We start from the raw sequence: 12,876 nt of genomic DNA on the forward strand, positions 1-12,876 counted from the left end.
CCCCGGCTTACTCTAACCACTTCAGACTGGCTGTGCACGGGGTTCCTTTTTTGCTGGCAAAGGAGCCGTATTATTTGCATTTATGCAACGCAGCTGGGATCCTCTTGCTAATGAGAACCAACCTTCTCCAAACAAAAGAGGAACCGGAGCCCCCGATTGGCGCGAGCGACCGCTGCCCTTGTGAATGGCGCTGCCTGAAGGTATGGGGCTTAATTCAAAAAGGCCTTAATGCCAGTTTTCTTTCGCCGGACGCTGTGCCAGGGGCGAAACAACTCCGCACTCTGCAACATACCTGTTGGGCGACCATTGTAAAGATCGAGGTTCTTCTGGCAACTGCAAGATTGTGTTTTTGAAGAAGAAAAAAAAACCCCGCTGTTCTGTGGTCCGGCTATCCTCAGGGGTAGAGACCGTGCGCCTGTCTGCTTGTGTAGGGCGTACCAACGGGGATTGATAAAGATCCTCAGAATAGCAATGAAAATGTGCAATTTTTAAAAAATACAGTTATGTTCAAATTAAGCTTTTGTTTTCAACGACTCATCTCCCTCTTTCTAACCCTTTAAGCGAGCAGTGTGGCCAGATGCACGCACACGCCGTGTTTCTGTGAATGTTGCACTGCGCAAAGAAAATGATTACCGAAAAAAAGCTGGTGCCCTTATGCGCCTCTGTTTCAGTGAGCTGGCCTGCCCTCGGGGCAAGCCTGACCCCAGAACGAGCGCAATTTCCAAAACACGGGCCTATTCCTGACCCAGCCTCTCGGTCCCACATAGCAGAAGAACAAACCGGCATTACAGTGTAATTAAATGCAGGGCCAAAACACAAACCCTTACCAGAATCGAATTGGGCAAAAATTCATACACTGCTGGTGCTGGCCAGCCCTTCCCATGCAAACTTTGCTCTGAGGATAAATATTAATAATGGGAAAATACAAAGTTTTTAAATGTGCATTAATGTTTTGAGAGATGTACTGGTTGCATATACCAAATATTGTTTCAGTAGCACAGAGTGTTATTTTTCTGAACAACGCAGCATTCACCACTATAGCAAAAGAAAAAAAAAATTTTGTTTGTTTTTTTTTAATTAAAAAAAAAAAAAAAAAAACCAAATCCTTCACCCTGTCAGCTTGAAAATGCATGTCGGACCAAAATCCCCAGTATGTACTCTGGTGCAACAAAGCAACAATGCCCTGGATTTCAGTAGCCATAATAATACAATTCACTGTATTAACCAGACCATGAATATCTGAACATTTCTGAGTAAGACGTGCACAGTTTTTTTTCCCATACTTCTAAAAAATCAATGTGTTGAATCCGGCTGTGATCTACCTGCAGGCAGCTTGTCACACAACACGAGAAGGTGAATCATAAAACCAAATGGATGGCAGTATAGTATAATGGCTAAGGAATTGGCTTTGCAACATAAATGTTGCAGGTTTGATTCCCAGGTAGGACACTGCTGTTGTACCCTTGAGCTAGGTACTTAACCTGCACTGCTTCAGTATACTATGTAAAAAGCTGTGTAAGTTGCTCTGGATAGCAGCGATTGCTAAATGCCTGTAATGGAATTAATTTACTTTAAGAAGTGGTGTAGTTCCTGGCAAGAAATCACTGTAGCACTATAGCTAAGGGCAAGGCTACCATGAGTGAACAAATTTTGTTTCTGTACTTTGTGAAAGCAAAATGAATATTGCATGATTTATTTATTTTTCTTACTCAGGGTTGCCTCTGCTTCCCAGTAGCATACATGAAACAAAAGGGCTTTGCATTCCAATTGTCATTTCCAAAATCACATCAACTCAGTGGTGGTGAGGGGAAATATTTCATTCACTGTTCTTATGAAAGAATGTATGTATTTATGATCAAAATGTAGGCGTCACTAAGGAGTCTGTGATAGCTGGCATGGTTGTGATGGGAAAATCAGGCAGTACAGATCGAATGAATGTAACATGAGAATACAACCCTGCATTGTGCATTTGAAACAAATCTTTATTTCTCTTGCTGCAAAGGGACAGCTTCAATGTCCTATGCAGATTATTGTTTGGCCAGTACCCCTAACAAACCTTTATGGGATATAAAATATGAAAACCGGTTTTTGGCTGGACCACAACAGTGGGGTCAGCCCTACAAACGCGAATGTCCGTGACTGAGTGAGTGAGTGATGAAGTTACACCATTGGCCGGCCGGTCCAGTCATATACTAGGTTTTGACCTGGTCTTGTTTGTATTTAATCCCAATTTATTTTCTTGGGATTTTCTTTGCGGAAATAAGGACAGATCAAATCTAAACACATAAGCATAATTATGGTGATAGGAAATTATAACAGGTGTAAAATTAATTTCAGGTAGGGCCACATGTATGCTCTTAAGGAAATTTTTTGCCCAAACCTCAACTTTTTTTTATTTTATGCAAATCGCAGGTGAATGTTATGAAGTGTGGTCTCTGTTCCTACTGTCTAAAAAAAACTTGTAGGTCTGTGTTTTGGGAAGTCCACAGTTGTAAATATTTATTGAACAAACAATGACCTAATTGAACCAACAAAGCTAAGAGAATTGGCTGAAACAACAACCACCATAGGGTGCGTGGGCCAGGAAATGAGATTGACACACGTAAATTAGGATGTGTTATTGTGCCAAATTGCAAAAATTATTGGTAAAAAGAAATACAACAGGACCCCTTCAATAATACTGCGGCAATGCAGATACAGCTGAGTATCACAAGTTATGTACAAGAGTTAATATAGCTTTTTAGGAATAAACGGTAAAACGGAGAGAATTCATATTTCACTTATTGTCCACATATAAAAAAAATGTATTTCCACAGGTCAAAATCAGGCAATATGCATACATTCAAAGACAGACTACACTAATTCCAAACGTATAGAATTCAACAGTAAGCAAAGGATTATAGAGATTATCTGTGTTCTGGAATTTGCATCAGCAGAGAGCGGTTTACACCATATTCGGACGAGTCCACTCTCTTACAGCCAGGGAACGACTGAGCTGAGCTTGCTTGACTGAGGTCGTCTTAACTAGCTGCAACTTCAAAGCATAGGAGCATCGGGGTCAGGTCAGCGCTGCGTGGGCAGTGCATTTAAGTGAGTAAGGCAGGTTCCTGTTCCCAATGTGCAGTCTTACATAACAGGCTATCAGTTCCATTGAACTTTGACTGCACACATTGACCTTCGGTAGTTGACAACAGAAAGAGGAATAGGTGTAAAAAAAGAAAAAAGGCTCAAATTTTCTAAGCAAATGTCTTTGTAACCATGCGCAGAAAATTATGAAATTGTATGTGCTGTATCTGTCACTGACAGTAACCTACATTACACATTACACACGGAATTAGGGATGAATGAATACATTATGAGTTGTCACAATTTAAAATACTCCACACTGTGGCTGTACAACATTGAAATTCATTACACAATGTATCTTCAGAACAACAACCGTTTAAATGGGGCGTTCTTCAAGACTGAGCTTGCCGAGTCGTTACTTGGCACTCAGCGGGCGAAATAATCGCAGTAATTTGTAACATTCCCATGGCACGACTTCTGTGAGCCTCTGTGGAATGGTTATTGTTGCATTTCTCCGGGAGGAATTTTATAACCGAGGCGAATGGCAAGTCCAACTTGCTTTGTGTTAAAAACTGAAAAAATAAACAAATACATGCATCTTATACATGTACATTTTGTAATGTAGATTTAAAAAAATCTCACAAACGTGTATTTTAAAGATTAACTGCTCTTTCTGGTGAAACCAGGCACCCGTGCCTCGCGTTCAGCGTCTGACAACGTCTGATGACAGCTCAGCAGTAGCTTTCCGTTTGTTGACAGCGGTACATCAAAACAAACAAATAGGCTACGTAAAACTGTAAACAGCTACAGGCACAAGAGCAACTACCCGACAAATTACACTAAATGTGTAGGCTACTCAGTGACAAAATAAGTTGTGCTGAGAGTCATTGTGAAGTATATAATAAAAGTAGCTCACTTCCTTTGGTAATTGCAGAGGTGGCGGAAGTACGTCAGTTATCTCGGCGCTGGGGCTTTACTGCACTGACTCCAATTTCAGATGTAGGGAAAGAGGGGAGAGGAGATTTTAATCATCTCTGTCTCTTTAAGAGCACTTATCAAAGCTTTTGCATTTAAAGAAAAGGAGAAATACGGTATACCACGAGCAGCTGAACCACCAAGGACGGAATACGGGAATGGATTTATAAAACTTACACGGGCCTGGGAATAGCCGCTGGTTTCTTTTCCCTGTAACTGGATTGGGTTTGATTACAGAGTGGGGGTTGTGTAAGTAAAATAAATAGATCGTGTATAAACATCGCGATTGAGAAGCGAAAGACTTCGGAGATCCTTGCTTTGATAGCATTTCTCTCGTAAAATTTCCATAGTGGAACTTAGCTGCGGGAGATGGTTAACAGTTGAGACTTGCGAAAATAGCTAGCTAGCTAGCTACAGTGCAGTGGATATTGTCCACTGTTCCATTTCTAACGCTTTATTGATACGCACATATTGTCGAGACGGATATTTATATTTTTGAATTTCCCCTTTTCGACCGTGGATCATGGATTGGGTGGTGGAAAACGAGGGGCAGCGGTATAATTTCTCTGCGTTGTCTGCGGTATGCAGCTGTTAATATTGGGTTGTACCGTTGCAACAAAGTTGCAAAGCAAGTGAAATACAGAAATCATAACTATTTTGCGAATTTGCACCTGTTTAAATGAAGGAGACGTCGCCGTTTTAAAGGGGAACCTCGAAAAAGACGTGAAGGTTTGGATCGCTTCTTCGCCTGCATTGTGGAATATTTGAACATTTGTTTGTTATTCTGGAGGTTTATAGCTATTCAAGGTCATTCTGTGAATCTAATTATTGATATAGATACATAGCTATATAATTTGTATATAGGCGTATCGTCGTGTGAACGTTTGGGAGTTCAGTATTTTATTGATCTATTGCAAAGGGAAATCCGTTCACATTTTGGTAAACCAGTGTAATCCTTAGTTTCCACAACGATTTTAAAATGGATGGAAAACTGAAGCAGAGTCGGAGATCCCGATCCCAACGTGAGAGGGTACGGAGACGCGAGGCAGCTGGCCGCGATGCACGAAATCAGAGCCCCTCGTCTTGCTCAGACAGAGAGCAAAGTCCTAGCAGGGATCATGCCTCACAGAATGGTAAAAAAGCTCCCAACTCGGCCCCCTCATCCAGAGCGCCGCGTCCGACGCGGAGAAAGCGACGGGAATCTAGCTCCCAGGAAGAGGATATCATTGATGGATTTGCCATCGCCAGCTTCGCCAGTCTGGACTGTCTGGAGGTAAGGGCGGCTTAAAATGTGTTTGTATTCACAGCGCGTTCTTCTTCCCGATGTTGCCGGGCATAAGTTTCAATTTCATTTCATTAATTTTTTTAAAAATTGTGGCTTCTTTACTGTCACGCAAGCATTTGTTGCCGACAACAATGCCTATGATTGACATGGGTTGCTACAGTTGTGCTGTGTTGGTGCTTTTACAGTTGTGTAATTTTTAAATTCCCTTTCAGCCTGCTGGCTTTGCCAGCAGCAGCCGTCTGTTTTTCAGTGCGGTCATGCATGTCTAGTCATATTGTACGAGTGAGCTAATTGAGTGAAAGTGTATGTAAGCCACACTTGCCTTCCCTTGGACATTCTCTTTGAAGCAGTGACACCTGGCAGAAGGTTTATTTATAAACACCAGATTACCTTCATGCTCCGTTTGAGTTCAGATTCCCACTTATGTCGTAGAGAACATGATAAAAAGAATGACGACCGTAACTGACTGTTTTACAGATGTAGGCACGACTTGCATAAAATGATATTGAAGGCCTAATATTATCGACGGATATAATTTGCTTAAGTTGTTACAGCCTGCATAGCTTGCTGACTAAACGAGGTGAAATCCGTTTTACCCAGCTCGCTAACTCAAATGTAGGCTATGGCTAATTAGGTAACTAGCTAGTCAGCCTTTGGCTAGGAATATGTCCCCACTAATTTGCTGAATATCCTAATCCAGGGCTGCCCAACCCTGTTCCAGGAGATCTGTTTTCCTGTGGGTTTTCACTCCAGTCCCAACAAAGCACACACCATTCACCAGCTAGAGATCTAGAATGGCTGCTAATGATTAGAATCATGTGCGCTAAATTAGTGTTGAAATGAAAACGTGCGGGACTGTAGATCTCCAGAAACATGGTTGAGCAGCCCTGGCCTAAGTTACACTTCCCAACTCAACAGCTAACCGTTGCAGCTGATTTCCTTAACTGGATATTTAGATAGCTAGTTCAACATCTTGTTTACTAATTGGCACATTGAAACGTAATTTAATAGCACTGTTATAGCTACATCTGCAGCGGTTGTCAAGATTTTATAACAGCCAGTTAAATGAACTAGATATGGCACTAATTACAGCATTCGCTGTATAGCCTGTGCACGCATGCACATACCATGTTGCAGATCTATTTGGGATACTATCTGAAAGGTCTCATTTAGTATTTTTTTTTTTTTAATATTAATTTTAAGTTGTCACTTGTATACTGTGGCCTACAGAAAGCTAATGAAATCCGAAGCGGGTCCACTCCGATCCTCGAAATTACTGACACCAGAAGGGAACGCCCACCCTACGAACTTTTAACGTTACGCTGTCATTTTCAGGACAAGACAAGGTTACGTCCGACACTACGCTGCAAAAACAATTTTGGTGTAAATCTGGCATTACGGCTTGTCCATGTAATAGCTTGCTTAAGTGACATACTTTCCTCACTCGATGGTCATGCGTTGATGGTTTCCCAGTTTTGATGTACAGCTCACTTAGGGAAGATACTGAAATTACTCTACAGTAGTAGGTATTTAAAAAAATGGGAACACGTTACTGTTCCAAGTTTATGCTGTCAAGTGAGTGTTAATTATAAAAAGAAGAGCTGTAGATGCAGTGTTGAGAGACATAGGCCTACCTGTTACCCTGTGATATTTTTTTAATGTGAAGAAACCAAAAAAAAAAAAAAAAATCCACGTGTCTGAATGTCTGCAGCGGCTGATTTGTCATTGTCATTCTCGTATTCCTGTCCTGCGCCTTTCATTCTAAACCTCTGAAGGGTCTTTAGTTGGTCACTGAGGTGACAAACAGAATCATCACTAAAAGCTTGTCATCAATTTGTCATGACCCGTCTGGTAACAAGATTAACCTGTCAGGCCATCAGTAATTATCTTGGTATTCTATTAACTTCAGGCTTTGACACTAGATAATGGGATTTGTATTAAAGCACAGTGTCTAAAGATGGCTAAGACCTGGTGATGTGGAAGCACTTGTACAAGAATTTGTCTGTCAGGGTCATAGTGGCTTTTACCCTTTAGAAATTCTCAGAGAAACATTTTCAAAGGATTTTTTTCTGTTTATTATTGGTGCTGTCAAATTGTTTGCATTTTATAAGTTTTTTTGGGGGGAATCCTAAATAAGAGATCTGTGCGGTATGATAAAATACAAAAGCATATGCGGCTAGACACATTCTTTGCTTTCCTTAATGTCACCCCATTGTCATTGAAATGGCCTACTAGCTCCTCTGTGCAGCTTTCAGATAACAGCTGATATAATTTGATTCTGATCTTTGGGGGGGGGGGGGGGGGTCATCGTAAAATTTAAACATAAGCAAAACTAGATCCAATCAATCCAGTGGTGCCAAATTATTTTCCATGGACAGCTGAGAGCATGCAGGTTTCCATTCCAACCAATCACTTCACCTGCTGATTTCACTAATTAATACACCCGTCTTCAAACCAGAGAGGAGGGAACTAATTAGTGAAATCAGCTGGTGAAGTGATTGGTTGGAATTAAAATTTGCGTAGTCTCAGCCCTCCATGGCACATGATTGGGCACCACTGATTTAATCAATCACATTTTGGTTATATAGGGCAGTGGTAACCAACCGTGTTCCTTTAGGTCTGCCATCCTGTAGGTTTTCATTTCAACCTGAATTTGGCACACCTGACTACTCACTAGCAGCTGAACAATACTGTAGGTCTCTAGCTGTTACACGAGGTGTGCATTGTTAGGGTGAGAGTGCAGATGGTAGATCTCCAGGAACAGGGTTGGTTACCACTGATATAGGGCATTTTACAAAGGATTTGTCACAGTGTGCTTCACAGTTTATCATGGCCTAAACCCCTATAGACCAAGCCAGCGGTGGTGCCAGCAAGGAAAAATTCCCTGGAAGACCTATAGCGTGAAACCTTGGAAGGAATCATACTCGTTTGGGCGGGGCGGGGGCAGGGCGGGGCTGGGCGGGGTGGGGAATCCTCCTTCGGTTGGCTCAGTATGAGGGTTTAACGGCTCAATACTAGTGAAAGCTAGTTGACAACTGTTTTTAGCTAGCATAAGAAAATGCAGTCAGGTACACTGGGCCTAAGTGCGTCTGCTTTGTAGCGGCTTCCCAGTCCTGAAAAATGAACCTTGTGCACAGCAGGTAGGCCTAATTGGAAACAACTACTGAGTAGCAAAGTTCCAACTTTCTGTGCTCCTCACCGAGAAACGGCGTTTAGAGAGCTCATCGCTTTCCTGTGTAAAGAAATGACCTCTCGGCCCTCGAGAAGAAATGATGTTTGCACGAGGCTTTGTCTGTCTTAACGGGTCTCTTAAAGGGGCACCTCGGGCTGCTCTCATAAACGATCATATTGGCATAGTTACCTGCTGACATTCCTATATGATATAATAGCTCGAACATAATCGGATATTTTCGGGATGGAACCGGTGACGAATCTGAAAGTCCACCGTGGCGAGGCAGTTGTGTTGGGTGTGAAAAGTGCGCACAAACTCGAGAGGCCTCATTGGTGAAATGCACTTCTAAATGCTGCAGTTGCTGCGCTGTCCCAACTCTCCCTTTGTTTTAGGTTCGCGCTCAGCCCGTAAGTTGCCAGTTAAATGGAAAAAATGAACGCGGGTGCGACTTGCCGTCGTTGCAGAAAAACAAAGTTAGTACGTCGCTGCTGGAAAATTTCCCAAAATCGTGACGGGGAAAAGAGCAGCGGGCGGGTGACGTGATGTCACGCACGACGTCGCAAGACGCAGATCTTGAAAAACAAACTTTTTTTAAAATCTGAAAGTGACATCAAAACGAAAGCAGGGCCCACTTATTTTCGCTATGAAACGACGGGGTTGACGGTCGTGCCTTTTTTTTTTTTTTGTTTTGTTTGCGGGGGTGAAGACGAACGCAGATCTGCCCTGCTGAGTCACTGTTTCTCAGGGAGTGTGTGACGATATCGAGAGTGCAATACGGGAGGGGGGGAGGTGGGGTGTTGGGGTGGGGTGTTCGGGGGGGGGGGGGGGGGGGGGCAGTATCGGTTAAAGGACTTGAGGATCGCTGTTTGAATCAGAGCTCTTTTGCCCTTGAGTAATGTACTTAATCTGAATTGCTTCAGTGATTTCCCAGCTGTTATGTGCTAAGCTGCATAAGTCACCTTAGATAAGGGTGTCTTTTGAGGGAATGTGCTTACAATATAAGTAATTAAAAGTCTTTGCTGCTGCTGTTATCAATCATATCCATAGTTTATTTTTTTTATTTTTTTGTCTTTATGTTAAAGAATAAGAGAGAACAGCGGTTGTGATTTTTTTGTAATGCGCTTATCTAGAAAACGAGCAGCCGTGACTTGCCCCATGGGAAGGTCTGTATTCGAGCTGCTCTCAGTGCTGTTCATCTGCAGGGTTAACATTGCTCCTTCTGTTATTGAATCATGGTTTTATTTGGTGGAATGCTGTAAACGGCAGTTAAGAATCTTGTTTACAGACCTTGTGTGAATGGCTCTTTGTTAGTCTGGCACAGCAGAATTTTGGTCACGGTCTCTGTGTTTGTACCCGGATAGGAACACATTGCGACCCAACTGGCCCGAGGAGCCAATCGGATATCAATTATGCAAATTTCATTGCATCCCACGATGCTCTTTTGATTCCTGTGACATCAGATGGGCGTCCTCGACTCGGTGAAGAGGAAGTGCCCAATCGATGCACCGTTTCACTGCGCTATCAAAAGCCGACCCGCCGTTCTCTTAAGTTCTCGATAGCCGAGGCTGTTCACGGATTGATCTGTGACTGTCGGGGTGAGAAATGCACCCGAGGTAATCCCCGTTCGCGCAACACGCGTCCGCGCAAAAAAATATTTATGTGCACGAGAATGTTCACTTTGAACATCTGGATGCATTTATCAGGCAGGTGTGCGCGGAGTGCAGGTGTAGGGATTTATGAACACGACCACATCACTACCGCAAAGTGGATTTGATGAGGTGGCTACATTCGGTTTGAATTCATGGCGCTTTCAAACTGTCCGATGACTTGCCTGGCTTCCTTGTTTTGTGCTACAGTGTGCTAGAAAGGCATTAATTTCATTGCGGGAATTGTGGGCTATTGTGGGAAGCAGCTTACCTTGTAACCTTTGGTGGTGGGGGAAAAAAAAATACATAACATGGCTGCTTTGTCATTGGTTTCTTTTTACCGCTAGTGTGGATAGATGGTGCAGGTGTTTCTTTTTCTTACTTTTTTTTTTTTTGTGGAAACCTCAAAAGTCTATTTAGAAAATTATACAATGCTGCTAAGCCTTCCACACAGGTCCCGAGTGAAAATGAGTTATTGAACATTGATAAGAAAACGTCGCAATTATCCACCTTCCATAAGAGAAATGAGATGTCTCGATTCATCCGTCTCTGTGCTGAATTGGAGTAGCAAATCCTCTGGCTAATCCCGAAAAGCTGATCCTTATTTTCTTGCCTGCTCAGGCTTGAGTTGTCAGATCCGTGTGCCTCTGCGTTAGCGGGAAATAACCCCACATTATTTGCTCGACTCCATTACGTTCGCGTCAGGGATATTCGGTCCGAGTTGCTTAGTTCCTCTTCGGCTTAAGCCCTACTTCCTAAAACATTCTCAGGTCAAGTTTTACATTTCGGGGGGGGGGGGGGAGGGGGGCGTCTACTCGCTTATCAACATGGCTTATTTGTGAAGGCAATCTACAGGCTCATTTGCCTCTGAGTGTTTGACAGTCCTATATCAACATTAGTAGTGTCAGTATATCTCCTTTTCATTGGGGTGAAAATCAAAGCAATGCAATGTAAATAAAGGCTTACATAAATGCCTCTGAAGTTTAAACAAGACCAGGTTAAAACCTAGTATATGGCTGTATACCTAGCACACGTGATCCGGCCGACCAATGGTGTAACTTCATCACTCACTCAGTCACAGACATTCGCGTTTGTAGGGCTGGCCCCGCTGTTGCGGTCCAGCCAAAAACAATAATCAGTCCTCAGTTATAATTTTATAATATTGGAATACCGCTGGTGCATGATGCATTTTGCAGACCTTGTATTAAGAAATACTGTTTAAAGGACTGGATGCAGTAGCCACTGTGTCCTGCACGACAGGCGAAATAAATAAGTACGGTAACAGACCCTCTGAGGGCCTTGTTCCTTTGCCTATAGATTTGTGCCGGGGTGATGGAGCATCCTATCAACGGAGAGTCCTGGCTGTGCCGCACTGCCCCGCTGAAACCGGCCAGCCTATCGACAAACCCTCTAAATATAACCTACTGAGGAGCGAGGGCTGGCCCGCCTGGAGGCGAAGGGGGGGGGGGGGGGGGGGGGCGATCATGTGATCTCCGTACGCTGTCCCTTTCTGGAGAGCGCCACCGAGAGGGTGTGGCTGGTCGTCGGCGCTACCCGGGTCGTCAACGGCAACGTCTAGCCTACGTCAACCGCAAACGTCGAGGTTCGGGCGTCGCTGTCCCTCTCGAACCCGGACGATCGGGGACGGCGGGAGAGAGACGCGATGCCATAAAGCCAGCGGGGTCCGTTTTGCCTCCGGTTTAGAGCACTTTACGTCTCCGTTTGGTGCCGTGACCCTTATTCACAGGCTTTTTAAAAACTCGTAGCTCCTCCGTTTCGCTCAACAGAGGTACTGCCCGAAGCACGCGAGGGGTAAAGCTCGGAGTTCTGGGAGCCGGCCGCCGTACGGTTTACCGGTTATTCGGTGTCTTTTTTTCCGTCTCCGCAGTTTATCGTCGGCTTCTGATAATTCCGCGCGTGGCGGAGCGGGAACTGGTCGTGGAATTGCAGCGGAAAAAAAGAAAAAAAGAAAATGCTGTGGATCGGCAGGGATTCGCATCGAAAAAATAATGAAAAGTAAGAGGAGCTTGGGACTTTTAAGAGCCTCGCTATGGGGTTTCGGACATGCACGTTTTCACATTTAAATGTTTTATACACCCCCCCCCCCACCCCCAACGCGTATCGGAACTGCTGAACCCACAGGAGAGGCGACCCTGTAAGCCACACTTCATTCTGTCTTTCACAGCGGCGTCAACGTTTCTGCGGCTGAGATTGGCCTACATATTCAGTTTTTTCTTTTTTTTTTTTGTCAGGGTGTGCAATGCCACCCCCGCCCCCCCCCCCCCCCTGTCTGACACAGTGCACGCACAGGTTATAGGTGGTTAAAAACATCCCCCGCACTTGTACAGGCCCTCTGCAAATCCCACTCCCCCCTTACCGCCCCCATCGCCCCCACCCTAGCCAGACTAACTGTCCAACAAATCTCCCAGCCTCCCTTGCTCTGTGTCTCTGGCCGTCCCGCGACGCTGTGGCCTCTGTATCAGCGGGAGGGTATTATAGCGGAACGGGGCCGTTTGGAGTTCTGCGCCAGGCTACACCTGAGCAGCCGCTTTCTTCACGCTGCCTGTACGCTGGAGGGAGGGGAAGGAAGCGGAGGCGGCTCCTGCGGTCCGCCCCCCCTTCCCCTCCCCCTCCCCCTTCCCCTCTCCCCCCTCCCTCCCTCCCTCCCTCCCCCCCCAGACACCGCAGTCACTGCACACGCGCATGCTCTGCGCACGCACACGCGCAGCACT

The 12,876-nt window shown here is 44.5% G+C and overlaps 1 protein-coding gene across 2 annotated transcripts in view; it reads left to right on the forward strand.

Annotated features, from left to right (window-relative positions):
• Positions 1–3,979: 3,979 nt before the first annotated feature.
• Positions 3,980–12,876, forward strand: part of LOC118206399 (fibrosin-1-like protein) — a 111,962-nt gene continuing 103,065 nt past the window's right edge. For both annotated transcript variants that reach the window (XM_035379076.1, XM_035379077.1), the window contains exon 1: positions 3,980–5,314. In XM_035379076.1, coding sequence (XP_035234967.1) covers positions 5,021–5,314 — 294 coding nt within the window. In that variant the 5' untranslated portion in view covers positions 3,980–5,020. The remainder of the gene's footprint in view (positions 5,315–12,876) is intronic.

Source organism: Anguilla anguilla, chromosome 10 (assembly GCF_013347855.1).
Source record: "Anguilla anguilla isolate fAngAng1 chromosome 10, fAngAng1.pri, whole genome shotgun sequence".
Classification (NCBI taxonomy): Eukaryota; Metazoa; Chordata; class Actinopteri; order Anguilliformes; family Anguillidae; genus Anguilla; species Anguilla anguilla.